The following is a 27,642-nucleotide window of genomic DNA, read 5'->3' on the forward strand; positions in this document are numbered from 1 at the left end:
TTAAAGACCAACTGATTTTATTGAACAACTTCAAAACATTTCATTTTCCTCCGTTGACATCATCACCATCACCCTTCAGCACCATGGATGAGTAGCAGTTCCACAGGCTGAACAAGGACCTTCGCTAGTTCCACCTATAGAAATAAAATGACTGGAGCAGTCATTCACACTTTTTCCAATCCCACTTTTTTCCCACCATTCTAGTTCTACGGCTCCGTCCTCTGCATTCGTCTTCCTTTATTTGATGCCGCTGTTGCTCATGGTCTGAGCTTTGCATACTCCCTTGCCGGCAACCTCGAAGGGGGCTCCCTTGTAGTTGGCCACACACTGGCCGTCTGTCTTCAGGTCCGGCTGCACCGCCTCCCACACCTTCTTCTTGGGGTTCAGCTCCTTGTCTGGCTCACCTGGAAACATAGGAGAGAGAAACACCTTGTATGGAGCAATGCAGTGGTATTATGCACTAGATTTTTTGAATATCTCATTGTGCATCGCTTGTATCTTTTTATGAATAAAATTGGAGGGGGAACGTGCCTCTTTCGTTTCAATGACATGACGCCTCTAGGGGCAACCACAGTAGATGACAACTCCAATGGCAACACTTTATCTGCCTTGCTAGCTTTTCTGTAGCCTTGTGAAAGACCACTGGTTTGTGCTGCTGGAGTAGTTCCTGGGCGTAGTGTCGATTTAAACAAAGCTGAACCAGAAGTTTTACAGAAGCTGTTACTCTTTTAGCGCTAATTCCAAACGGATACAACATCCATGTTTGTCGGCAACTAATGGCGTTCGGGAGTTCTTCATTACCTCAGCATTGTGTTATTGGCAGTGTTTGGATATTACTTGGCATCTGTATGGATTCATAACTGGCACTTCACATTGGATTCATAATGTGCTTCTGTTGGGGTGTGATCTTTTCCTACTCATCATCACAAACATCCTGGGAGACGTGCAAATGTTTTTGTCGAATCTTCCCTCAGTCGCACACAAGTTGTGACGAGGCAGCGTTGACACCCTCTACAGTTTGAACAGGAACCCGGATGCTCATTTGGGCTGGTGAATGTGTGAGCAATTACTGTTATCTATCCACACTGACTTGGTGCTACTGGCTAGCACAGAAATGTCACTATAAAATAGGGGTGCACAATTCTGGAAAGTTTAGCAAAGTTCATAGGAAAATCTCAAATTTTGCAAACAGTACAACTCCCTAAAATCTAGAGAAAAATCTGGAATCCTGGGGGACCAAAGCTGACGTCAAAATAAGAGAGAAGGAATGTCAAAAAGAGGGAATAATAGTCCATCATCCCTCAATGTCAACAACATCCTGTTTGGAAAAGCGTTGGCCATCACCGCCCCGGCTATGTTTTTTAACGACCCAGAGCAGTGTACAGAACAGCTAGAAACCGACGAGACCCCCTTAGCACCCCCTCCTCCTCCTTCCTTCTCTCTTCCATTCCGTGTTCGTTCTGTGTGCGTAAGGTCGTAAAAAACACGTTTTTTTGGCCGCTGGGAATTGAATGACCGCCACAGCCCTAGTGGGATCGCTCGTTAAACAAACAGCTTTAGGAGGGGCCGGTGAGAGGAGATGAAAGGAGAACCCAGGCTGATGTCAGCGGGCTCCAGTCCTGATGGGGCGTCTGTATGATGGAAACTCCCAGTTCAGGTACTGTTCCCTACCAACAACTGCGCGACTCAACTCCCTCCCCTCCCAAATCATTTTGTTTTGCCAGCCCCACAGCCATATTTTTGTATTAGCTCCGGTACAAAAACAAATCTAAAATCAGTCACATTGATGGTGGTGGGTTGTCCGCTTCAACGACGGGTGAGGCATGAGGTTGGATATTCTATGACGTGGAAGGCTTATTCTGGGGGACCAAAGCTGACATCAAAATAAGAGAGGGAATGAAACTAAAACCAAGTCCATCATCCTTTATCCCTCACTGTAAACAACATCCCATTTGGAAAAGCGTTTGCCATCACCGCCGGGGCTGTTTTTTTAACGACCCAGAGGTGTGAAACAAAACCGCAGAACCGCTAACCGACAAGACCGCCTTAGCACCCCTGCTCATCACCTCTGCCTCCCTCCATCCCCCTCTCCTCTCTGCCATCCTGTGGTCCTTCTCTGTGCGACCAACCTGAATGTGGCTCTAATTGACGTGCGTAGTCGAACAAAAATCCTTGTTTTACGAGGGGGATCCCTCGTTAAACAAACAGCTTGAGGAAGGGCCACTATGAGAGGATAGGGAAGGAGAAGAGAGAGGAGAGAGGATATGGAAGGAGAAGAGAAAGGAGAGAGGATAGGGAAGGAGAAGAGAAAGGAGAGAGGATAGGGAAGGAGAAGAGAAAGGAGAGAGGATAGGAAAGGAGAAGAGAAAGGAGAGAGGATAGGGAAGGAGAAGAGAAAGGAGAGAGGATAGGGAAGGAGAAGAGAAAGGAGAGAGGATAGGGAAGGAGAAGAGAAAGGAGAGAGGATAGGAAAGGAGAAGAGAAAGGAGAGAGGATAGGAAAGGAGAAGAGAAAGGAGAGAGGATAGGAAAGGAGAAGAGAAAGGAGAGAGGATAGGGAAGGAGAAGAGAAAGGAGAGAGGATAGGGAAGGAGAAGAGAAAGGAGAGAGGATAGGAAAGGAGAAGAGAAAGGAGAGAGGATAGGGAAGGAGAAGGAGAAGAGAAAGGAGAGGATAGGGAAGGAGAAGAGAAAGGAGAGAGGATAGGAAAGGAGAAGAGAAAGGAGAGAGGATAGGGAAGGAGAAGAGAAAGGAGAGAGGATAGGGAAGGAGAAGAGAAAGGAGAGAGGATAGGGAAGGAGAAGAGAAAGGAGAGGATAGGGAAGGAGAAGAGAAAGGAGAGAGGATAGGGAAGGAGAAGAGAAAGGAGAGAGGATAGGGAAGGAGAAGAGAAAGGAGCAGAATAGAAAGGAGAGGGGAGAGGAGAATAGAAAGGAGCAGAATAGAAAGGAGAGGGGAGAGGAGAATAGAAAGGGGACGAGAGATGGAAGGAGAAGAGAGGAGGAGAGAGAAGATGAAAAGGTTGTCTGTGTGATGGACACTCCCTCGTCCATATTCTCCCTCTCTATCGCCACAGCCTCTCTATCTCAGGGAAACTCCCAGTTCAGTTGTTCTCTTCCAACAACAGCACGACTCACAACCCCTCTCCTCACCCCTCCTCCATCCCCCCAAAACGCTTTGTTTTGCCAGCCCCACAACTAGATTTTCTTATTAGCTCCTGACAAGAACAAATCTACAGTCACATTGATGGTGGTGGGTTTCTCCCTTCAACGTCAGGCGAGGCATGAGGTTGGACATTTTATGACGTCCAGGCAGGCTTTCCTTTAGTTTGGGTTTCTGTTCATTTCCCATGACATTGAACATGGAGTATGGTTAAAAGGCACTGGGATAGTGTATCGTCACTCTGTTAAAGATGATGAGTTCCATAAGCTGTGTTTTGTTGGGTGATTTGGTATAAAGAGCTCTTTAATTCTCTACATCTGAATCAAACCATTCCGAGGTCCTTGAACAAGGCATTTAGTACTCTCCCACCTCCTAAACTCCCTACCCCTGGTTGTGGATTCAGATTTATTAGGATCCCCATTAGCCCGACACCAATGGAGGCAGCTAGTCTTACTGGGGTCCGACCACTCAAAAAAGACTAAATACTTTACATGTAATTGTGGGATTGTGGGAAAAGAGGACCTGACTTACACTTTAGTCAGAGGGAGCTGATTCGTTTGTCTATTCCGTTAACAGTCACAGTCCATTTAGCTCCAGTCACTAAAGAGAACAGAGGAGTAAACGCTGCAATAGGAAAACTCTGTGGGGTCTTGAGAAGGCTTTGTGATTCCTCTCTTCCTCTCTTTTTTACCCTTCGCAAGATGGCAAGAGGACAGTTGCTTCTTCACATGTCATTTCATGTACAAATGTAAAGGCAATAAGGCCAACCATGTTATTTTGCTCAGGGTTCAGTCCTTTTCCCCTTGGTTGGAATCTATTGATGTTCTTTAGAGTTGGGTCATCTGAAGTGGCTTGTTGGTAATAAATGATTCATGACTCGAGCACACTGGCTGTGTCCCATTCCACCAGATGCAGCTAAAGCTGACGTGGCGTTCCACCTTCGTACCACACGTGCTACTTTCATTTTAACCAGTGGAATGGCAAACATCAAGCCTTCAACTACTTTACCACATTTAATTCAGTTACCCACGTGACATGGCCTGGATTTGAACCAACTAGATGAACTAACCAATAATTGGTCTACAAACTACTTATACTGAACAAAAATATAAAAACTCACCATGCAACAATTTCAACTATTTTACTGAGTTAGAGTAGCATATAAGGACATCAATCAATTGAAATAAATTCATTAGGCCCTAATTTATGGATTTTACAGCCATGGGAGGGTCTTGGAGGGCATAGGCCCACCCACTTGGGAGCCAGGCCCAGACCATCAGAATGAATTTCCCCCATAAAAATGGCTTTATTACAGACAGAAAAACTCCTCAGTTCATCAGCTGTCAGGGTGGCTGGCCTCAGACGATCCTGCAGGTGAAGAAGCCAGATTTGGAGCTGGCGTGGTTACACGTGGTCTGCGGCTGTGAGACTGGTTGGACATACTGCCACATTTTCTAAAATGACGTTGGAGGCAGCTTATGGTAGAGAAATGAACATAAAATGCCCTAGAAACAGCTCTGGTGGACATTCATGCACTCAGAATGCCAATTGCTCACTCCCTCAAAACTTGAGACATCTGTTGCATTGTGTTGTGTGACAAAACGGCACATTTTATATTTATTGTCCACTGCCTAAGGTGCACCTGTGTAATGATCATGCTGTTTAATCAGCTTCTTGATATGTCACACCTGTCAGGTGGATGGATTATCTTGGCAAAGGAGAACTGCTCACTAAAAGGGATGTAAACAAATTTGAGCACAAAATTGGAGAGAAATAAGCTTTTTGTACATATGGAACATTCTGGGATCTTTTATTTCAGCTCATGAAACATGGGACCATCACTTTACATGGTGCGTTTATATTTTGTTCAGTTTATAAACCTTTGACAATCCCCCCCCTTTATAAAGATATATGTGAAGTGTTTGAGGTTAGGATACCCTGTGAAAGTGACGGCTACTTCCGCTTTACTTCAGTTTCCCATGCTTTTTTGAATGGCCGTTGCGATTCTATCATCAAATTCATGAAAACGCAGTCATTTAAGATAGATATAAAATATGATTGAGGATGAATGTACTTCTACCGGATGCCCTTTATGAAGTTTTTGGGCTTGAAGACCATCATGCTACGTTTTTGCACATTGAAGATCATAAAAGAACAAGGCTGTGGGGGCAGTCACTTCCTGGTTACAGCTTATTAGCTTAGTCAAAAGCAGGTCTTGAGCTGTAGAGGGTATGATAAAGTAGCCTGGCTAAACCAGACTGAACACTGTGCTCCCCATTGAGTGCAGCATTCAGTCTAGTTTAACCAGGCTGATGAAGTAGACCCTAGAGGTCAGGGCCCATATCCACAAAGCCTCTCAGAAAAGGAGTGCTGATCTAGGACCTGTCCATACAATCTTCTTCATTATTATCTAAAAGGCAAACGGATCCTAGATCAGCACTAGATCTGAGACTCTGTGGATATGGGCCAAGATGGTCAGGGGTGTTATAGTACCTGGGAAGCCCTGGAAGATGACTCTGTCCCCGGGCACGGCACCGCTGGGAGGGTCTAGAATCTCCACCTTGTCTGGGGAGCTGGCACACATCACCATGGCCTGCGACACCACGCCTCTCATCTTAGCTGGCTTCAGGTTGCACAGCAGCACCGCCATGCGATTCTGCATCTGGGGGGGGGGGGGGAAATCAGAGAAAGGGAAAAGGTTTACAACTATACTGAGATACAGAGACATTGAATACATATATTCAACATTCTTCTGACAGACAAGAGGACAAAGTATTGAAATAAAGAACACATATTTTACTAGTAGAGAGAGATTAGGGAGCGCTGCTTTGATTCTGTACAAACCACACAGGGCATTTTACAGTGCGGTCTTCAGAATGAATGGCCTACTTTATGACTTGATTGATTGGTTGAGAAGAGAAAACGGAGTAAAGAAAACACCAATTGGTGTGGTCTCCACTCTCAACCTCTTTGCAGTACTGTGGTTTTCAGAATCCTATTCACACAATTCCCCCATGTCCAATCTTGTCATGTAAAATGACTGCCTCCGGCGGCATATGGTTTGCGTGTATGGTGTGCCTTATTTCAGAAACCAAGAAGAGTGAGGCGAAAAAAAGCCATTATTCTTTCATGTTTCTGGAGTGACCTTGGAGGTTTACCCAAACTCCGAGAAGGCCAGAAGCCATTTCCAACAAAAGAGAAGAGGATGGAGAGAATACAGTGTCATGGTGCGTGTCACAGCTAGGAAAATAATGAGGTCTTCATTTTGGAAACATCCTTTTAAAAAGTAAATGTTGACATAAATCTGCATACATTCCCCTCAGTGTGACACATTGTTTTGACAGCCTTCTTGCAGCAGCTTTTCTCCCTCAAGTGCCATTTGCTTAGCGGGGAAAGTGTGTGTGTGTGTGTGTGTGTGTTCGGTGTGTGACGCCAGTTTTGTAAATCGGTCGGATGTGCGGACTACAGAAGTCAAGTTTTGTGAGTGTATGTCACAGCTCTACTCTCACCCTGTGATTATGTCATTTCCTCAATTGAGGGGTTGACATTCAAATTCATGTAATGGCAATGAGGCCTGAAATCACTTGCCAAATGTTAAAACTGAACACAATCCAAACACGCTAGAATTTGAGTTTCCAAAGTTTCCTTATTCTGGCCAACGTACAAGGGACAAACATGCCAGGGCTCTCAAATCAACACACTGCCAGTGGGCCCTCTACGTCGCCGCCAGTGGGCCCTCTACGTCGCCGCCAGTGGGCCCTCTACGTCGCCGCCAGTGGGCCCTCTACGTCGCCGCCAGTGGGCCCTCTACGTCGCCGCCAGTGGGCCCTCTACGTCGCCGCCAGTGGGCCCTCTACGTCGCCGCCAGTGGGCCCTCTACGTCGCCGCCAGTGGGCCCTCTACGTCGCCGCCAGTGGGCCCTCTACGTCGCCGCCAGTGGGCCCTCTACGTCGCTGCCAGTGAAAGTGTTTAGCTTTTTACTCCTCATGTCGTTCTTCAAACTCCAGTATGTTCCTTGAAACAGGGAAAGCTCAATGTCTTGTATACATGGTCTGTCGTCACGTTGACTCTCACACACAATGAATGACTTGACGAGAAAGGAAAAGTAAGGATTCTGTTAACTGTGGGTTCTACTTGTCCAAATGCTGCTCGTCTAGCCACGATGTGGAAGGAAGAAGGCTGCTCGTCAAGCCCCCGGTGTGGAAGGAAGAAGGCTGCTCGTCAAGCCCCCGGTGTGGAAGGAAGAAGGCTGCTCGTCAAGCCCCCGGTGTGGAAGGAAGAAGGCTGCTCGTCAAGCCCCCGGTGTGGAAGGAAGAAGGCTGCTCGTCAAGCCCCCGGTGTGGAAGGAAGAAGGCTGCTCATCAAGCCCCCGGTGTGGAAGGAAGAAGGCTGCTCGTCAAGCCCCCGGTGTGGAAGGAAGAAGGCTGCTCGTCAAGCCCCCGGTGTGGAAGGAAGAAGGCTGCTCGTCAGGCCCCCGGTGTGGAAGGAAGAAGGCTGCTCGTCAAGCCCCCGGTGTGGAAGGAAGAAGGCTGCTCGTCAAGCCCCCGGTGTGGAAGGAAGAAGGCTGCTCGTCAAGCCCCCGGTGTGGAAGGAAGAAGGCTGCTCGTCAAGCCCCGGTGTGGAAGGAAGAAGGCTGCTCGTCAAGCCCCCGGTGTGGAAGGAAGAAGGCTGCTCGTCAAGCCCCCGGTGTGGAAGGAAGAAGGCTGCTCGTCAAGCCCCGGTGTGGAAGGAAGAAGGCTGCTCGTCAAGCCCCGGTGTGGAAGGAAGAAGGCTGCTCGTCAAGCCCCGGTGTGGAAGGAAGAAGGCTGCTCGTCAAGCCCCGGTGTGGAAGGAAGAAGGCTGCTCGTCAAGCCCCCGGTGTGGAAGGAAGAAGGCTGCTCGTCAAGCCCCGGTGTGGAAGGAAGAAGGCTGCTCGTCAAGCCCTGGTGTGGAAGGAAGAAGGCTGCTCGTCAAGCCCCCGGTGTGGAAGGAAGAAGGCATTCTCTCTTTAAAAGACCAAAATGAAATCTAGACATTACAGGGACATGTGCTTGGACTGTCTTGGAGTCTCTGTGTAATTGACTACGGCTTATGACAAATGTCTCAGTGAAAAAGGTTATTTCAGTGGTGAAGAAACACTTCACAATTCAACAACCTTCAACTACAGAACGTACATTAAAATGCAATAAAAATGATTGTCAAACAAATGTAGGCCCTAGCTTAGTAATGTAGCAGAGAGCTACGGAACTACAAGTCTTACAATAAATGTATATAAAAATATAATCAAAAACGTCATTCCAAATTACTCTTCTCATAGAAGCATAGATATATGACTCCAACAGTGTTTGGGTACAAAGAGTCCAATGTGCTTTCATTTATAGGGATTATACATTGTCTATATTAAGCAGGATGTACAAAGACTCACTATGTTTTGGAGATTAATCAAAAGAGAATCAAAAGAGGCAAACCAAGAAAAGAGGTTTGATTGTAAAAGAGCAACTGGGGACTTCTGCTAGGTGAATAAGACTGCAAACAAATTACTTTTGCGTCTCAAGAGACAAATCGTAAATTCCGGGGCAATAACTAACTAAAAACCAAGTCTGTGTGCAGAAACCTACGTCGTGGACATTAAAAAGCGTCACGTGAACCCTGACACAGACTACATTGGAGTAGTTACTTTACATGGGCTATTAAACCCAGAACAAGACCCTGGCTAGCCAGAGTTATAGCACTCGTGTGCCCAATAAAAACAGCTCAATTTATTGTAGTGAAAATAAGGCAAAAAAACCACACAGTAGTGTTAAAACAGCAATCTTAAAACCAATGTTATTTGACTACCAAAATGTAGAGAGCTTTGTAGTCTACTAGGTCAGCCTCCGAAGTCTTCCTGAATGACCGTTAAGCTCCCAGCACCTGTTTAGTACAGTAACAGTCTTACTCTGTATTGTCATGGACAGACTGGGTTCCAGACACACAAAACATTCCAAAGGGGCATTTGTCTGGTAACACCCCGGTGAGTTGGTCTGGTAACACCCCGGTGAGTTGGTCTGGTAACAACCCAATGAGTTGGTCTGGTAACAACCCGGTGAGTAGGTCTGGTAACAACCTGGTCTGGTAACAACCCGGTGAGTTGGTCTGGTAACAACCCGGTGAGTTGGTCTGGTAACACCCCGGTGAGTTGGTCTGGTAACACCCCGGTGAGTTGGTCTGGTAACACCCCGGTGAGTTGGTCTGGTAACACCCCGGTGAGTTGGTCTGGTAACACCCCGGTGAGTTGGTCTGGTAACACCCCGGTGAGTTGGTCTGGTAACACCCCGGTGAGTTGGTCTGGTAACACCCCGGTGAGTTGGTCTGGTAACACCCCGGTGAGTTGGTCTGGTAACACCCCGGTGAGTTGGTCTGGTAACACCCCGGTGAGTTGGTCTGGTAACACCCCGGTGAGTTGGTCTGGTAACACCCCGGTGAGTTGGTCTGGTAACAACCCGGTGAGTAGGTCTGGTAACAACCCGGTGAGTTGGTCTGGTAACAACCCGGTGAGTTGGTCTGGTAACAACCCGGTGAGTTGGTCTGGTAACAACCTGGTCTGGTAACAACCCAATGAGTTGGTCTGGTAACAACCCGGTGAGTTGGTCTGGTAACAACCCGGTGAGTAGGTCTGGTAACAACCCGGTGAGTTGGTCTGGTAACAACCTGGTCTGGTAACAACCCAATGAGTTGGTCTGGTAACAACCCGGTGAGTAGGTCTGGTAACAACCCGGTGAGTTGGTCTGGTAACAACCTGGTCTGGTAACAACCCGGTGAGTTGGTCTGGTAACAACCCGGTGAGTTGGTCTGGTAACACCCCGGTGAGTTGGTCTGGTAACACCCCGGTGAGTTGGTCTGGTAACACCCCGGTGAGTTGGTCTGGTAACACCCCGGTGAGTTGGTCTGGTAACACCCCGGTGAGTTGGTCTGGTAACACCCCGGTGAGTTGGTCTGGTAACAACCCGGTGAGTAGGTCTGGTAACAACCCGGTGAGTTGGTCTGGTAACAACCCGGTGAGTTGGTCTGGTAACAACCCGGTGAGTTGGTCTGGTAACAACCCGGTGAGTTGGTCTGGTAACAACCCGGTGAGTTGGTCTGGTAACAACCCGGTGAGTAGGTCTGGTAACAACCCGGTGAGTTGGTCTGGTAACAACCCGGTGAGTTGGTCTGGTAACAACCCGGTGAGTTGGTCTGGCAACAACACGGTGAGTTGGTCTGGTAACACCCCGGTGAGTAGGTCTGGTAACAACCCGGTGAGTAGGTCTGGTAACAACCCGGTGAGTAGGTCTGGTAACAACCCGGTGAGTAGGTCTGGTAACAACCCGGTGAGTTGGTCTGGTAACAACCCAATGAGTTGTCTGACTGACACAGGCCTTGCGTGAATACTTGACATCATGAGGCTCTTTGGCTGCATTTAGATAGGTAACCCAATTCTGAACTTTCTTTCACAAATTTGTCCTTTGACCAATCACATCAGATCTTTTCACATCGGATCTTATTCAGAGCTGATCTGATTTTTCAGAGCGGATCTGACATTTGGTTTGGCAGTAGCCGGTGTTAGACTGTGTTGGTACTCGTATGTGCATTCCAGTACCTGATCTATGGGTATGTGCTTGACCAGCCCGCTGACCACCGTCCTGGGGGCTGCCTCTCCCACGTCCACCTGCTCCACATAGAGTGAGTCGGCGTCCGGGTGCTTCTCGGCCGTGACGATGCGTCCCACCCTCATGTCCAGACGCGACACGTCCACCTTAGCCTCCTCCTGGGGGGCCGCAGGCTTCTTCTCTCCCTTCTCTGTGATAGAACACACAGAGAGGAAAGAGTTAAACCACACACACACACACACACACACACACACAATGAACGTGTAGATAAGTCAGTAGTAAAGTAGCTCTTGACAAAGCTATGTTCCTCTGTAGCTGTGTGACTGTGGTCCTCTGTAGCTGTGTGACTGTGGTCATCTGTAGCTGTGTGACTGTGGTCATCTGTAGCTGTGTGTTGCTTGCTACGCCAGGATAGTGGGTCTGATTCCCAGGACCAACCCGTATGTAAAATGTATGCAAGCATGACTAAGTCGCTTCGGATAAAGGCGTCTGTTCAAATGGTATATATTATATAAGCTACAATACAGGCTCTGCCACAGCAGGTATAGTATTCTGGACTGGGTTCAGGGATGGCATACTGACTCCCTGCCTTTATTACATTAAAGGTCCCGCAGAGAATATATTTTTTCCAGGCATCTAATGCAAGACTTCTTTGAGATTATGTTCAGCCCACTGCTATGGCAGTGTTCCCTGGGGACTCATTAGGATCCATTTGAACCTAGTCTGTGTGGAAACTATGCTGAGTGGTTCAGCCATCTTGACTGTTCTGATCCAATTTACCCCAAAGTGAAAACAAATCTGCGCTGCATTTTTGACTGTGATCACCGCAGGCGTTAAATAATAGTACATTTACCTTTCCACAACTCACCAGAATTCTGAGGAGACTTAAAGCAAATAACAAATATCAATACCCACTGTTAAAACATAGTCCCCGACACGCTTTGCACGGATACTAGGGTGTTGTAGCGTGCCAGACGCTTCCAATGATATGGGGTGGATAGTATGAAGTGGTCTCGTCTCCTAGTCTCGTCTCCTTCATTTCTTTCCTAGATGGTGAGAACCTTCCAGTTGGGAGCTCAACTCCCCTATTGCTCAAACCAACAACCTACTGGTGCGCTTCTCTAACCTCTGGGCTACCTACTTAAAAACGTATGCAATGATACGAAAACAGCGTATTGATGTGTGACATCATCCGCTTGGCCCCTGAGCAGCAGTGCACCACACCGCGGGCCGGCTGATTTATTTGATTGACAGGCGATGATTGTTTAGATGAGGATGCGAACACAGTCACATCAAAGCCTTTGTGTGGAAACGAGGATATCCACACGTACTAAAACAAATCAATCCGCAACAGTGGAGATAAAAAACCAAACACTATCAGATATTTACTGCTCTGTTTTCCATTGACATCTGGCAGTCAGAAAAGCCAGATACAAACCGGTTCAGTCTACATCGCAAAGCATTCTCTTCTTCTCTGAATTATAACCTTGTAAATAATCTGGGGAAGATCATTCCCAATTTGTTGCCGTGACAGTTAATTAGTCCAGATGAGTTTGACGTCTGAGTGGAACGAGGCTTCGACTGATTTATTGTAAATATAATATAATTTGAACAATAAACCAAAAAAAGTTGAAAAGAATAAAACCCAACACCGCTGCATTTCAATCATTTAGCTGGAAACACGTTTTTAGATCTAATATCGACACTGAGGAAATGAACCGCATGTTATATTATACTGCATTAGAGCATCTCTGGTTTAGCCCTGGGGAGCATCTCTGGTTTAGCCCTGGGGAGCATCTCTGGTTTAGCCCTGGGGAGCATCTCTGGTTTAGCCCTGGGGAGCATCTCTGGTTTAGCCCTGGGGAGGATCTCTGGTTTAGCCCTGGGGAGGATCTCTGGTTTAGCCCTGGGGAGGATCTCTGGTTTAGCCCTGGGGAGGATCTCTGGTTTAGCCCTGGGGAGGATCTCTGGTTTAGCCCTGGGGAGGATCTCTGGTTTAGCCCTGGGGAGGATCTCTGGTTTAGCCCTGGGGAGGATCTCTGGTTTAGCCCTGGGGAGGATCTCTGGTTTAGCCCTGGGGAGGATCTCTGGTTTAGCCCTGGGGAGGATCTCTGGTTTAGCCCTGGGGAGGATCTCTGGTTTAGCCCTGGGGAGGATCTCTGGTTTAGCCCTGGGGAGGATCTCTGGTTTAGCCCTGGGGAGGATCTCTGGTTTAGCCCTGGGGAGGATCTCTGGTTTAGCCCTGGGGAGGATCTCTGGTTTAGCCCTGGGGAGGATCTCTGGTTTAGCCCTGGGGAGGATTCTCTGGTTTAGCCCTGGGGAGGATTCTCTGGTTTAGCCCTGGGGAGGATCTCTGGTTTAGCCCTGGGGAGGATCTCTGGTTTAGCCCTGGGGAGGATCTCTGGTTTAGCCCTGGGGAGGATCTCTGGTTTAGCCCTGGGGAGGATCTCTGGTTTAGCCCTGGGGAGGATCTCTGGTTTAGCCCTGGGGAGGATCTCTGGTTTAGCCCTGGGGAGGATCTCTGGTTTAGCCCTGGGGAGGATCTCTGGTTTAGCCCTGGGGAGGATCTCTGGTTTAGCCCTGGGGAGGATCTCTGGTTTAGCCCTGGGGAGGATCTCTGGTTTAGCCCTGGGGAGGATCTCTGGTTTAGCCCTGGGGAGGATCTCTGGTTTAGCCCTGGGGAGGATCTCTGGTTTAGCCCTGGGGAGGATCTCTGGTTTAGCCCTGGGGAGGATCTCTGGTTTAGCCCTGGGGAGGATCTCTGGTTTAGCCCTGGGGAGGATGTGCAAAGCCTCAAGATGAATGGCATCGACAAAATATAAACATCCAAACCCGGAATTCTGCCCGTCTCTCATTACAGCGTTGACACTTCTGCTAAGACTATTCTCTCATGACAAACAAGTTAATGATTTTAATAAAACAATGTATTAAGGTTAAAAATCTACTTTGGGATAAATCACAGAAAGGTTTCGGAGAAAGATCATTTGTTTTAGGAAAAGGCCCGTCTGTAATGTTGGAAATTGAAACGTTAGGCCAAAGTTTGAAACGGATCCCCTTTATTTGCAGATTCCCTTTGCGCCTTTTGTCCATTATCGCCAGATAGTAGAAATGCAGATGGAGAATACCTGCCTGGGAAATCACAAATGGCCATTAAAGTACAGACAGATCGCTGCATCCAGCCAGGCATTGATGGAAACTCTGGATCTAAGACAAGGGCTTGTGTTCCAAATGGAAAGAAATGTCAGAGAAGTGCAGACAAAAAAAAACCATCCCAAAGCTAAATCATGGAGCACTTCAACTCAAATTGTCATTGAAGAGGCGCTTAGGCCTACTTCAATTTTTGCTGACAAATCGAAAAAACCCAAATATGACATATTTCACTTTAGTGTGGTGGAACGTTGAGGGGTTTGACAATTATGAGTGTGTGAAATCCCAGATGTGGAAGGGCCCTGCAATTTCAACAACAAGTCACTTCTTGCTTTGCTTTACCCCTTTTCTCTGGTTTATTCTTCTTGCCCTCGCTGTTTTTGGGAGGGGGGCTGGCAGTGGCAACAGGAGAGGTGGAAGACCTTGCTGGGGATGAGGGCTGAGGAGGTGTGGACTTGGAGGCACACTGGACACTCGAGTCTCCTGCTGTTGGCATGGCCACCTCCCTCACTGCAGAAGGAAAAAACAGAGAGAAGATTAATTTAATACTTTTATCCAAAAGAGACTTAGGGCTCGATTCCGTCTGTAAAGCTGAAGCATTACAGATTTCGCAATACAAACTTAAAAAGGTCATTTCTGATTGAGCCGACATAAGCAGTGTTTACCATGAATGCAGTCTCCGCTAAAATAGGAACATTGCCTTTAAATTTCAAACCCGCTGTGAAGCCGAATTTCCACGACGCAAATTGAATAGAGCCCTTAAACTCTGGTCTAATAGTCACACTAGCATACAATATTGGACAGATGCTAAGTGGTATGCTAGTATGGATATTGGAATGTTGCCTTACAGTCGACAGTGATACATGAATTAAGTACATCTGGCCCATGCGGGAATTGAACCCAGAACCCTGGGGTTGCCGGCACTATGCTCTAACTAACCCACTGAGCCATGAGTGAGGATATTCAACTCCAGTGACAGCAGTACTGCTGGTTTTATTTTGATGCTACTGGTTAGAATCCAGGGGACTGGTTTGTAACGTGGAGATCAGAGGCTGATTATAAGGGAAGGATAAAAACCAGCAGAACTGGAGTTGAATGCTCCTCTGCATTACCGTTCAGATAGGCTGTATGATACTGTAGCAAGTTCCAATACACAATATATCTACAGGTTGGCTATTTTGCTTTTGAGCCCAGATGCATTAACATCCTTTTTCACACTACTGAGCCAAGCCATACTGAGCTGGCCTGGCTATGCATCCACCATAGTTGCTGGAATCGTTCAGGAAAGAATAAAATATCCGAACCAGGTCAGTATGGTTTGGGTGGGTACGATAGTATGAAAGGGGTATAACGAAGCCATCCACCCTGACAGATGGGACTTTGAATTGAGAATGACGGCGAGGGATCGTTGGATATGAAGGCTCTTCATTGAGATGTACTTTGCCTAATTAGTTTCAGCAACATAATTCTGCTTAATGATAGAGAAATCCTTATTTATAGACCCAATGGGAGGAAAGACCAGCCTCCTAAAGCTTGTTTTGATTGGAAAATGACGGCGTCCATGGCAATTCGGAAAACAAGAAAATCTAGTTTTAAATCTCCTCAAATCAATCCCCAGATAGTTTTTGGGTGGGGAACCCATCATTTCAGGTTGAAGTTTGGATGTAAAGTCATACTTTATCCAGGTTTTAACTCCAATGTTGAGAGCTGAGGTTCGGAACTTAAACGGTTTACCTTTAAAAACAACATGGTGATTAACCTTTTAAAAATGCTGTCGTTCTCTGTTGCTCAAAATGCCCAGACATTACCCATGAAGGTCTTCACCTTACGTCAGTTAGTCATCTCCATAACAAAACGGTGATTTAGCTTATTTTACAGCATCACAGAGCCCAATTGAAACAAACACCAAAAATAAACAGCGAAATTGGATACGTGGAAAAACTTAACATAATCCTGCAGTCCTTTTCACACACATTCCTGAGCGCTCCAAAAACAACATGTAGAGATAGCCTTTTGATGAGGGCTACATTGCCTATTTGTACGAATCCTCTGGTTTCTTACCACCTAGTTCTCCTCTCTGGAAGCCATTACTGACGTGTTAATGATCAGAGACTGTTTGCCCTTGTATGTTAATGCATGACAGAGGCGCGATATCACAACAGGGTTGTAGTACGCCGCCAGTCACGCAGACGACATGCCGTTTGATTTTGGCAGTTGGGGGGGGGTTGCCTAGTACCCCCCATCATGGCTCTAATGATGGACATACTTGGGCACTTGAGTTCAATTATTTGTTTGAACTTTGATAGTTAAAAAAATAAAAGGTCTGGTTGTAATATTAGAATGAGACGAGAAGGCATTTTATTAAGATCTAGGACTGTTACTAATACAGCTAAACAAACAATGTGTCGCTAATGACTTGCCTCAGACACCGTCAACCACACAAGTGTGAGAACTTTACCCTACAGCTAGCTATAGCTATGTGGTTGATAACATCAAGGCCGTACCAAAGGAATGGCGTCTGTTCTTTGAAGAACGAGGTTCCCCTCAGGAAGAATTAAGTTCTCAATCGCAGTCTGAACAGCATCAGTATTTAATCTCAGAGTAGGTCTTAGCAGAAGTTAAACAGGATGTGACAGAGGATGGAACACTGTCACCAACAAATTACGTACCTCCTCTGCTCTTCTCCTTCTCCAGCAGTGTTTGCTTCAGTTGCTCGATGTCCCTCTTCAGCTTGGTGTTCTCCACCATCAGTTTCTTCTCTTCTCTGACGGTGGCCTGCACCTCTATGTTCAGACAGAAAGCTCCTGTCAGAGTTTTATAGGGCCAAACATGTATCATTTCGTTTCAGCCTACAGCTTCTTTCCCTCCCCAACTCCAACTTTGGCTTTAAACTGTTTCTCCAGCTAGGCTACTTCGCCCTGAGAATGTGAACTCATGTAGAGTTGAGGTCAAACTCAAAAAATTATTGTATTTTTAGAAGGAATTTCAACGACTTGAGGAATACATTTGACCCCATACTCTGCTTGAGATTGAGTGTACACATGCTTCTCTATTAGAGGTCGACCGATTATGATTTTTCAACGCCGATACCGATTATTGGAGGACCAAAAAGCCGATACCGATTATTTTTTACATTTATTTTTAATAATGACAATTACAACAATACTGAATGAACACTTATTTTAACTTAATATAATACATCAATAAAAATCCATTTAGCCTCAAATAAATAATGAAACATGTTCAATTTGGTTTGAACATGGGAATACTCTAGTGGTGTGGGGGCTGTGCTTTGGCAAAGTGGGTGGGGTTATATCCTTCCTGTTTGGCCCTGTCCGGGGGTGTCCTCGGATGGGGCCACAGTGTCTCCTGACCCCTCCTGTCTCAGCCTCCAGTATTTATGCTGCAGTAGTTTATGTGTCGGGGGGCTGGGGTCAGTTTGTTATATCTGGAGTACTTCTCCTGTCCTATTCGGTGTCCTGTGTGAATCTAAGTGTGCGTTCTCTAATTCTCTCCTTCTCTCTTTCTTTCTCTCTCTCGGAGGACCTGAGCCCTAGGACCATGCCCCAGGACTACCTGACATGATGACTCCTTGCTGTCCCCAGTCCACCTGGCCATGCTGCTGTTCCAGTTTCAACTGACCTGAGCCCTAGGACCATGCCCCAGGACTACCTGACATGATGACTCCTTGCTGTCCCCAGTCTACCTGGCCATGCTGCTGCTCCAGTTTCAACTTCCACCTGACTGTGCTGCTGCTCTAGTTTCAACTGTTCTGCCTTATTATTATTCGACCATGCTGGTCATTTATGAACATTGAACATCTTGACCATGTTCTGTTATAATCTCCACCCGGCACAGCCAGAAGAGGACTGGCCACCCCACATAGCCTGGTTCCTCTCTAGGTTTCTTCCTAGGTATTGGCCTTTCTAGGGAGTTTTTCCTAGCCACCGTGCTTCTCCACCTGCATTGCTTGCTGTTTGGGGTTTTAGGCTGGGTTTCTGTACAGCACTTTGAGATATCAGCTGATGTACGAAGGGCTATATAAATAAATTTGATTTGATTTGATTTGATTTGATTTAAATAATGCAAAAACAAAGTATTGGTGAAGAAAGTAAAAGTGCAATATGTGCCATGTAAGAAAGCTAACCTTTAAGTTCCTTGCTCAGAACATATGAAAGCTGGTGGTTCCTTTTAACATGAGTCTTCAATATTCCCAAGTAAGACATTTTAGGTTGTAGTTATTATAGGAATTATAGGACTATTTCTCTATACCATGAGTATTTCATTAACCTTTGACTATTGGATGTTCTTATACGCACTTTAGTATTGCCAGTGTAACAGTGTAGCTTCCGTCCCTCTCCTCGCTCCTACCTGGGCTCGAACTAGGAACACATCGACAACAGCCACCCTCGAAGCAGCGTTACCCATGCAGAGCAAGGGGAACAACCACTCAGTCTCAGAGCGAGTGACGTTTGAAACCCTATTAGCGCGCATCCCACTAACTAGCTATCCATTTCACATCGGTTACACCAGCCTAATCTCGGGAGTTGAAAGGCTTGAAGTCATAAACAGCAGAGCTGCTGGCAAAACGCACGAAAGTGCTGTTTGGATGGATGCTTACGAGCCTGCTGCTGCCTACCATCGCTCAGTCAGAGTGCTCTATCAAATCATAGACTTAGTTATAACATAATAACACACAGAAAATCGAGCCGTAGGTCAATAATTTGGTCGAATCCGGAAACTATCATCTCGAAAACAAGACGTTTATTCTTTCAGTGAAATACGGAACCGTTCTGTATTTTATCTAACGGGTGGCATCCATAAGTCTAAATATTCCTGTTACATTGCACAACCTTCAATGTTATGTCATAATTACGTAAGAATTCTGGCAAATTAGGCAGCCCAAACTGTTGCATATACACTGATTCTACGTGCAATGAACGCAAGAGAAGTGACACAATTTCACCTGGTTAATATTGCCTGCTAACCTGTATTTCTTTTAGCTAAATATGCAGGTTTAAAAATATATACTTCTGTGTATTGATTTTAAGAAAGGCATTGATGTTTATGGTTAGGTACACATTGGAGCAACAATACGCACCGCATCAATTATATGCAATGCAGGACACGCTAGATAAACTAGTAATAACATCAACCATGTGTAGTTAACTAGTGATTATGATTGATTGATTAATTGTTTTTTAAGAGAGAAGTTTAATGCTACCTAGCAACTTACCTTGGCTTCTTACTGCATTCGCGTAACAGACAGGCTCCTCGTGGAGTGCAATGTAATCAGGTGGTTAGAGCATTGGACTAGTTAACTGTAAAGTTACAAGATTGAATCCCCTGAGCTGACAAGGTAAAAATCTGTCGTTCTGCCCCTGAACGAGGGAGTTAACCCACCGTTCCTAGGCCGTCATTGAAAATAAAAAAGTGTTCTTAACTGACTTGCCTAGTTAAATAAATATTAAATAAAGGTGTAAAAAAATAAAAAATAAAACAAATCGGCCAAATCGGTGTCCAAAAATACCGATTTCCGATTGTTATGAAAACTTGAAATCGGCCCCAATTAAACGGCCATTCCGATTAATCGGTCGACCTCTAATCTCTATGTTTGCTTGTGTCTGTGTCTCTGTGTGTGTGCACGCTTTTGGTGTCTCTTACTGGCTTTCTCCTTGAGCAGCTGGACCTGCTGTTTGAGGTAGTCTATGATGTGGTCGGCCTCGGCTGCCCGTTGTTCCAGCCTCATCAAGGAGGGAGTGTGACCCGACATCTTGACCAGGGGTAGGGAGCGTGTTACTAGGAACCTAGAACCAGAAAACAAAACCTACCAGTGAGAAAGAACCACAGGTATTTACAGTACAAGACACACTTGAAACAGAGACATTCTGGAATTTGGGAAAACAACCCCAACACAAGGCACAATGAGAAAAAGAGAATGAGAAATAGAATTGTGGCAATCCACCAATCAGTTAAATGGAAAAGTATGTTCTAAGAATTATATTTCTGTGCTACAGTACAGCACAGACATTTAAAACATGAGGGATGTAATGTATACGCTCATATCATCAGGGAACCTGGGAAGTTGGAAGCATCCCAAAGACAAGACAACCACAAGAGAATCCCAGGTTGCTGCTACAGCACACAGGCATGTTAGCTCATAATAATAGAGCATGTGGGACATCTGCCTGGCATATTCAAGAGGCTGGCTTCCTTCCACAAGCAATGCAGAGATAATCAAATCTAATTTTATTTGTCACATGCGCCGAATACAACAAGTGAAATGCTTACTAACGAGCCCTTTCCAACAATGCAGTTCAAAAGTAGGAAAATTAACAAATGGATAAAAAGAAAGTAGTAACACAATAAAATAATGAGGAGATACATACACACACACACACTCACACAGAGAGTACCGGTACCGAGTAGTTGGGGTGATTGATTGAGGAAATATGTACATGTAGGTTTGGTTAGGGGATTGATTGAGGAAATATGTACATGTAGGTTTGGTTAGGGGATTGATTGAGGAAATATGTACATGTAGGTTTGGTTAGGGGATTGATTGAGGAAATATGTACATGTAGGTTTGGTTAGGGGATTGATTGAGGAAATATGTACATGTAGGTTTGGTTAGGGGATTGATTGAGGAAATATGTACATGTAGGTTTGGTTAGGGGATTGATTGAGGAAATATGTACATGTAGGTTTGGTTAGGGGATTGATTGAGGAAATATGTACATGTAGGTTTGGTTAGGGGATTGATTGAGGAAATATGTACATGTAGGTTTGGTTAGGGGATTGATTGAGGAAATATGTACATGTAGGTTTGGTTAGGGGATTGATTGAGGAAATATGTACATGTAGGTTTGGTTAGGGGATTGATTGAGGAAATATGTACATGTAGGTTTGGTTAGGGGATTGATTGAGGAAATATGTACATGTAGGTTTGGTTAGGGGATTGATTGAGGAAATATGTACATGTAGGTTTGGTTAGGGGATTGATTGAGGAAATATGTACATGTAGGTTTGGTTAGGGGATTGATTGAGGAAATATGTACATGTAGGTTTGGTTAGGGGATTGATTGAGGAAATATGTACATGTAGGTTTGGTTAGGGGATTGATTGAGGAAATATGTACATGTAGGTTTGGTTAGGGGATTGATTGAGGAAATATGTACATGTAGGTTTGGTTAGGGGATTGATTGAGGAAATATGTACATGTAGGTTTGGTTAGGGGATTGATTGAGGAAATATGTACATGTAGGTTTGGTTAGGGGATTGATTGAGGAAATATGTACATGTAGGTTTGGTTAGGGGATTGATTGAGGAAATATGTACATGTAGGTTTGGTTAGGGGATAGATTGAGGAAATATGTACATGTAGGTTTGGTTAGGGGATAGATTGAGGAAATATGTACATGTAGGTTTGGTTAGGGGATAGATTGAGGAAATATGTACATGTAGGTTTGGTTAGGGGATAGATTGAGGTAATATGTACATGTAGGTTTGGTTAGGGGATAGATTGAGGTAATATGTACATGTAGGTTTGGTTAGGGGATAGATTGAGGTAATATGTACATGTAGGTTTGTTAGGGGATTGATTGAAGTACAATGTACATGTAGGTTTGTTAGGGGATTGATTGAAGTACAATGTACATGTAGGTTTGTTAGGGGATTGATTGAAGTACAATGTACATGTAGGTTCGGTTAGGGGATTGATTGAAGTACAATGTACATGTAGGTTCGGTTAGGGGATTGATTGAAGTACAATGTACATGTAGGTTTGTTAGGGGATTGATTGAAGTACAATGTACATGTAGGTTCGGTTAGGGGATTGATTGAAGTACAATGTACATGTAGGTTCGGTTAGGGGATTGATTGAAGTACAATGTACATGTAGGTTCGGTTAGGGGATTGATTGAAGTACAATGTACATGTAGGTTCGGTTAGGGGATTGATTGAAGTACAATGTACATGTAGGTTCGGTTAGGGGATTGATTGAAGTACAATGTACATGTAGGTTCGGTTAGGGGATTGATTGAAGTACAATGTACATGTAGGTTTGGTTAGGGGATTGATTGAAGTACAATGTACATGTAGGTTCGGTTAGGGGATTGATTGAAGTACAATGTACATGTAGGTTTGGTTAGGGGATTGATTGAAGTACAATGTACATGTAGGTTTGGTTAGGGGATTGATTGAAGTACAATGTACATGTAGGTAGGGGGTGAAAAGCTGAAAGATAATAATCAGGGGATAGAATGTTGATAGCCATAAAAACAAGTCAATAAATGAGCTTATCCCTTCTTTTCCCCCTCCCTCGATCATTCCCCCTCTCTGGCAATTTGGAAGGAGGGAGCTGTTTCTTCTCAGTGCAGAGTCTGGAAACCAAAAAATTGTCTCGACAAGCTCCAGGTCAACTCGGTCAAACCGAATTATTCAATGACACAGCAAAAAAGCTAAACCATATGACAATAAAGGAAATAAACTGGTTTTTCTTTTTACATGTATTTTTTCTCTCTTTTTGTTGTTTGCTCAGTTTTTTTCCTTTACAGCACAAATGGGGAAATCACATTATAGACATCATCGGCGACGTGTGTGTTTGGTTTTAGGGATACTTTTAAAGTTCAAAAGGGAACAAACAACAGCCTCGTGCCACTCAACCAAAATGCAGCTGGACGAGGGCTTTTAGGGCTTTTCTTGTAATGTGTAATGTGCCTTGGACATGTACAGGCTTTGGCAATCCTCTCCCATTGACAAAGGAAAGGAAAAGAGAGGGATTTTTACAAGGGCTCAGGCAAAAAGGGAGGAGAAGAAAACGTCCAACACATAGGCCTAGTACAGGGTGGCGCTGGAAAACAACAGCTGGAGCGAGATGAAAACAAAACAAAAAAAAGTCAGGGATGAGGAAATTAGAAACACAAAAAGAGCTGGAGTTGATAATATAGGGGATCAAAGAAGTTTGTTTGCTCGAAGGCTCGGAATCGATTTAACTGGGCTCTGTGGTGGAAGATTTTACGAGCGCCACTATAGGGCTGTTTTCATTTGTAGAACTCCTGAAAATGAGCCCCGGGGCTGGGGCGGTGGGGCCTTGCCGAGCCACCTCTGACAGCACCCCAGGCCTGGCCTCCAGGCAGAAACAAGGAGTCCCCCAGGGGTCAGTATCCCTACCGTGGACATTGGACAACACTGCAGAGCAGATAGCTTAACAGAGGAGTTGATCATAACTGGCTCTGGATGTCATTCAATTCACAAGGCAGCACAAGGTTGGAACTAAAACTGCTTTGAGAGTAATGTTCCATCTCATTGTTTCATTATGTGAAACTTCCGGCACGCGTTTACTGTGATCACTGAGGTGGTACCCACTTTAAGTTACAGTTTTAGCAGTTCGAGGTGAGCTGCACGCGGGCACATTGGTTGAGAGGATAAAACATAACAATCATCACTTCCAACTCAAAGTCTATTCAAGTCTAGACCTGGCTCCAAAACCACTTCTACTCTGCAACTGAAACATTGAACACTCCACTAACTTCGGTTGTTAGGACACCAGTATCGCGATACTCAGCGGTATCATGGCAAAGAAACAGAAGATGAAGCGGATTGAATTTCCTGTGGAAAACAGTCCTAATGTTGATAACAAGCAGCTTGATGTTGTCACCCAGAATCATGTTTCTTTTCAAGCCTGGAGCACACCATATTTGACATACAGTAGTTTTTTAAATTAAAGGACCACAGAGTAAGTCTGCTTTGTGTTTTCCTTGTTGCCATGGAGAATCAGGTATCGTAGTATCACTACCAGTAACAGTGTCACTAGCAGTAATATCCTAGTATTGGGAGAGTGGGATGGAGAGCGAAAACAAAGAGGACTAGGGGAGATTGGTACTCACGTGACAGACAGATAGCAGCTGTCAAATCATATCCCTTTCCTGTCGGCATCTACTATATGACTGGTGTCCTATTAATATCATATCAAATGTTATTTGTCACATGCTTTGTAAACAGGTGTAGACTAACAGCGAAATGCTTACTTACGGGCCCTTCCCAACAATGTAGAGAGAAAAAAATAGAAATAATAGATAAATAATAAACACAAGGAATAAATATACAATGAGAAATGATAACTTGGCTATATACACAGGGTACCAGTACCCGAGATGATGTCCAGGGGTACTAGGTAGTTGAGGTAGATATGTACATATAGGTAGGGATAAAGTAACTAGGCAACAAGATAATAAACAGTAACAGCAGCATATGTGATGAATCAAAAAGGGTGAAGGCAGATAGTTAAATAGTTTACCAAACTGGACTAACTATTTAGAAGATGTATGGCTTGGGGGTAGAACCTGTTCCGGGTCATGTTGGTCCCAGACTTGGTGCATCGGTACCGCTTTCCGTGCAGTTTCAGAGAGAACAGTCTATGTAGGCATTTGAATGTCAAGGAGCAACAACCAATCTATACTAGTCAAATAGCCAACGCTCGGGAGTCTTGACTAACTTAACTTCAGAAGAAAGAATGATGAATAGCTTATTGGTCAGCTGGTGGCCAATATAATATAGCCTAGTCTGATATTAAACTGTACCTTGTTCCAGTTCTCTATAGGAAGGTCTAAGAGACGACATGCCAAAGAAATGTTTGACTCATCCCGAAAGTTTGTTTTTCTTTTCACCTCATTTAGGGGAACATCGACAACAACAGACACAAGACCATCTTCAAGGAATAACCCAGGTGTTGGATGATTGGCCTTGTACAAGTAGAAGCTAGCTCTGGTTTCCCAGTTGGGTGATAGGCCTAGTTAAAGTAGAAGCTAGCTCTGGTTTCCCAGTTGGGTGATAGGCCTTGTACAAGTAGAAGCTAGCGCTGTTTTCCCAGTTGAGTGAAAAGCATAATAAGCAAGAGACCTCAAAGTATGTGTACCCTTTCATCTGTCTTTGGGGAACAGTGACAACAGAAGTACTAAGGCATTGTGTGGTGGTAGAAGTAAGCCTAGGTCCTCCTCTGTTTTCCTTCCTTCACCACCCATCCCGGTTTGGTGGCGGTGAACACCCATCAGGGCATGACCTAGTGTACCAGCCTCACTTAATTAAGGGTGCGTTTGTAAATTCACTCTGGAGCGGCAGAGAGCCTGGGCGGTCATAAATTCAGAGTGTTGTCAGATTGTCCGTTGGTAAATTTGTCATTATCAAGTGCTCAAGACGCTCGAACCAGAGCGCTTGCATTTCAGAGCAGAGCGTCCAGAGTGAATTTACAAACGCACCCGTTAGTCTCCACTGTGAGGGGTGTGTGTAGATGAGATGAAACACCAGGCTGTCTGCGAGGCAATGAGAACAGTGTGGACCACAGCAGGCCAGCAGAGATCTGAACACTTTAAAAGGGACCAAGGCTTTTCTTATGAGGACACACATCAGGTGCAGCTTTCAACTGCGGCTTGGCCTTTCCATCACTCTCTCACTGGCTGGCTTTCTTGCGGTCATAATGTCATCACTCAATAGGCATTGGCTTTGAAAGACATGGATGGGGTCAAAAGAGTCAGTCACAGCACCAGTTGGTTGTGTTGCCCAATAGGCATAGTATAACCCGTTACATACTGAATGGGAGCTGGATTTTTTAGCAATAACACAACCAATAGGTTTATTGTTTGTCCAAAGTGTTTTGGGCATTTCAAGTCCATTGATGCATCTGATGCGTCAATCTAAGTAACATAAGAAAAAAATGTAAAGCCCCGTCAAAGTCCGTCAGTTTAAGTTAGAGCTATCAGGGTGGCGTCTCAATCCACCGCATCCGTTCATGTTGGCCTTCCGCATCTGCGGTGGAAGGTGGCAGACCTACAGCAGTGTTTGTCACAAACCTATATTTTTTTTACTTTAATTTTTTTACATTCATGAATGTGTTATTCAATGCGTTTCTATTGTCTATTATAGTAAAGTTCAAATTCAATATTTTATCAGATCATTTAAAAATATTTTTCCAGATACCTAAAGTCGTCCTAAAATTCAAAATCAAACAGCTGAATGAAACATGGTATGACCTTCTTAAAACATTTCCATGTTAGCTTATTACAACGGCTTAGACTTTAATGGCAATAACTGATGCACTGCATGGTCTACTTCTGGGACTGATATTCACATATATAATGATGGGAGCACTTGCAGTAAAATGTTTCTAACTGCTCTCTGAACAGATCAATCACTTGATAGATTATAATGATTTGGGACAATAATGGGGTTGTTTTTGACAGAAACCAGTGCTTTGCATGACATTCTCCAATTGTTTTAATGTTGTGGTTCTGGCCAAGACAGTTCTGGCTGGGACTAGGGACATTCTTGTTACTTACATGCCTTCACAGACTCTACTGTACTTTGACACTTGGTGAGCATTTTTTTGTAACTTGGTAGTTCAGTTAATTTATGTTTGAAAAGACAGTTGCTGACAAGGCTACCTAGCTTTGGGACATAACATCGGGAGTCTGTATTGGGGTGTGTCCATTAAATTCACTCTGGAGTGCCAGAATGTGCTCTGTGCGTTTGTAAATTCAGATTGCCCATACGTAAATTCAGAGCGTTTCACTCTCGGAGCGTTCAGATCGCACACTGGACGCTCTGGCCGAGGAGTAGGGTTGATCTGACCGTACGGTCCGGTCCATAACTGATGTTGGTGAACGTAAGGAAAACTACTGGGGAATATCCATCGAATATCCAACTATAGCCGGCTTTCCCGTCAAGAAAAACACATGTATAATCTCTAGGAACTCTACTTACAAGACGTAAAGTGAAATGTATCCCTCGCTATCAAATGTACATTTGAGTCCAACTTTTGCACAAACCGCAACATATTCATGAAGTGCGTGGTCTAATGGCAGCCCGCTGTCAAACTTCACAAGAATTTGGTGTGATTTTGACAACAAAAAAATATTCTGACATGTATTTCATAGCAAGGGCCACATTTCACTTTATGTCTGGTAAATGAAGTTCCTAGAAATTATACATATGCTTTTTTTGACAGGAAACGTGTGCACATGCCGGCTAACGTTCGTTATATAGTTGTATCTGTGGTGAAATAACAGTATTGACGTTAGCTAGCTCAGTTTAGCAATAGGGGTTGCATCGTTCTAACTCTAAAATACCAAGAATTCAGAAATAACTGGCTGATTTGAAAAATATACTAAAGATCAGAAATAAACATGCATTCAACTTACATCAAACTGTGACCGCCTGCCTATGACCGACACGTTTCGAATACCCACAGCTGTTCGAGAAAAGACCCACGTAGCCCCATGCGCAGTGTCACTGGTCTGCATACCATCTGGCTAGCTCGGGCCTTCTAGCATGCAATCTCTATCCATATGATTAGACATTTGATATATCCGCCGCAGTTGCACAGTTTATATCATGATGATTTTTTGGGATAACTTGCTATTGCCTGCGTAACCAGTAAATGTATACATTATTTGACATTCAGCAGCAATTAGTAAATTACATTTCGAGCTAATACAAAATAAAAACATAGCAAGAATCGTACTACGAATGTTTGGTTATTTTTGTAAAAACATTGTTTATGAGATTTGATCAGGCATAGAAAATAAAGACATGCAGATAAAGTAAGATACCTGTTATATCCTTTGGTTTGTCAAAATTAACACTAAGCAATAGATACATTTAACCAAAAGCTACTAACACCGGTAGATTGCTAAGCAAGGTCGCAATGTTTACAAATCATTTTGACAAGCTGA

The 27,642-nt window shown here is 44.7% G+C and overlaps 1 protein-coding gene across 2 annotated transcripts; it reads right to left on the bottom strand.

The window, feature by feature from the left end:
* On the bottom strand, positions 1-27,629 carry LOC116364357 (aminoacyl tRNA synthase complex-interacting multifunctional protein 1-like). 2 transcript variants are annotated; one of them, XM_031817541.1, is made up of 7 exons: positions 27,520-27,629; positions 19,580-19,722; positions 16,585-16,698; positions 14,258-14,425; positions 10,759-10,958; positions 5,655-5,823; positions 1-404 (listed from the first exon to the last, which is right to left on the bottom strand). In XM_031817541.1, exons 2-7 carry the CDS (start codon positions 19,686-19,688, stop codon positions 238-240), a joined length of 927 nt encoding a protein of 308 aa, XP_031673401.1. In that variant the 5' UTR covers positions 19,689-19,722; positions 27,520-27,629; the 3' UTR covers positions 1-237. The 2 variants fall into 2 exon arrangements, with proteins under 2 accessions (XP_031673401.1, XP_031673400.1); XM_031817540.1 differs by lacking the exon at positions 27,520-27,629 and adding an exon at positions 27,109-27,238.
* Positions 27,630-27,642: the final 13 nt, after the last annotated feature.

The sequence above is a fragment of the Oncorhynchus kisutch genome, unplaced genomic scaffold (assembly GCF_002021735.2).
Source record: "Oncorhynchus kisutch isolate 150728-3 unplaced genomic scaffold, Okis_V2 scaffold1058, whole genome shotgun sequence".
In the NCBI taxonomy this organism is placed as follows: Eukaryota; Metazoa; Chordata; class Actinopteri; order Salmoniformes; family Salmonidae; genus Oncorhynchus; species Oncorhynchus kisutch.

Excerpts from the sequence above, each read along its gene's own strand:
- LOC116364357 (XM_031817540.1), bottom strand. Across the intron at positions 10,959-14,257 it reads GAATAAACCAGAGAAAAGGG|AGAAGGGAGAGAAGAAGCCT; the intron begins GTAAAGCAAAGC and ends GTTCTATCACAG. Across the intron at positions 405-5,654 it reads CATCTTCCAGGGCTTCCCAG|GTGAGCCAGACAAGGAGCTG; the intron begins GTACTATAACAC and ends CTATGTTTCCAG.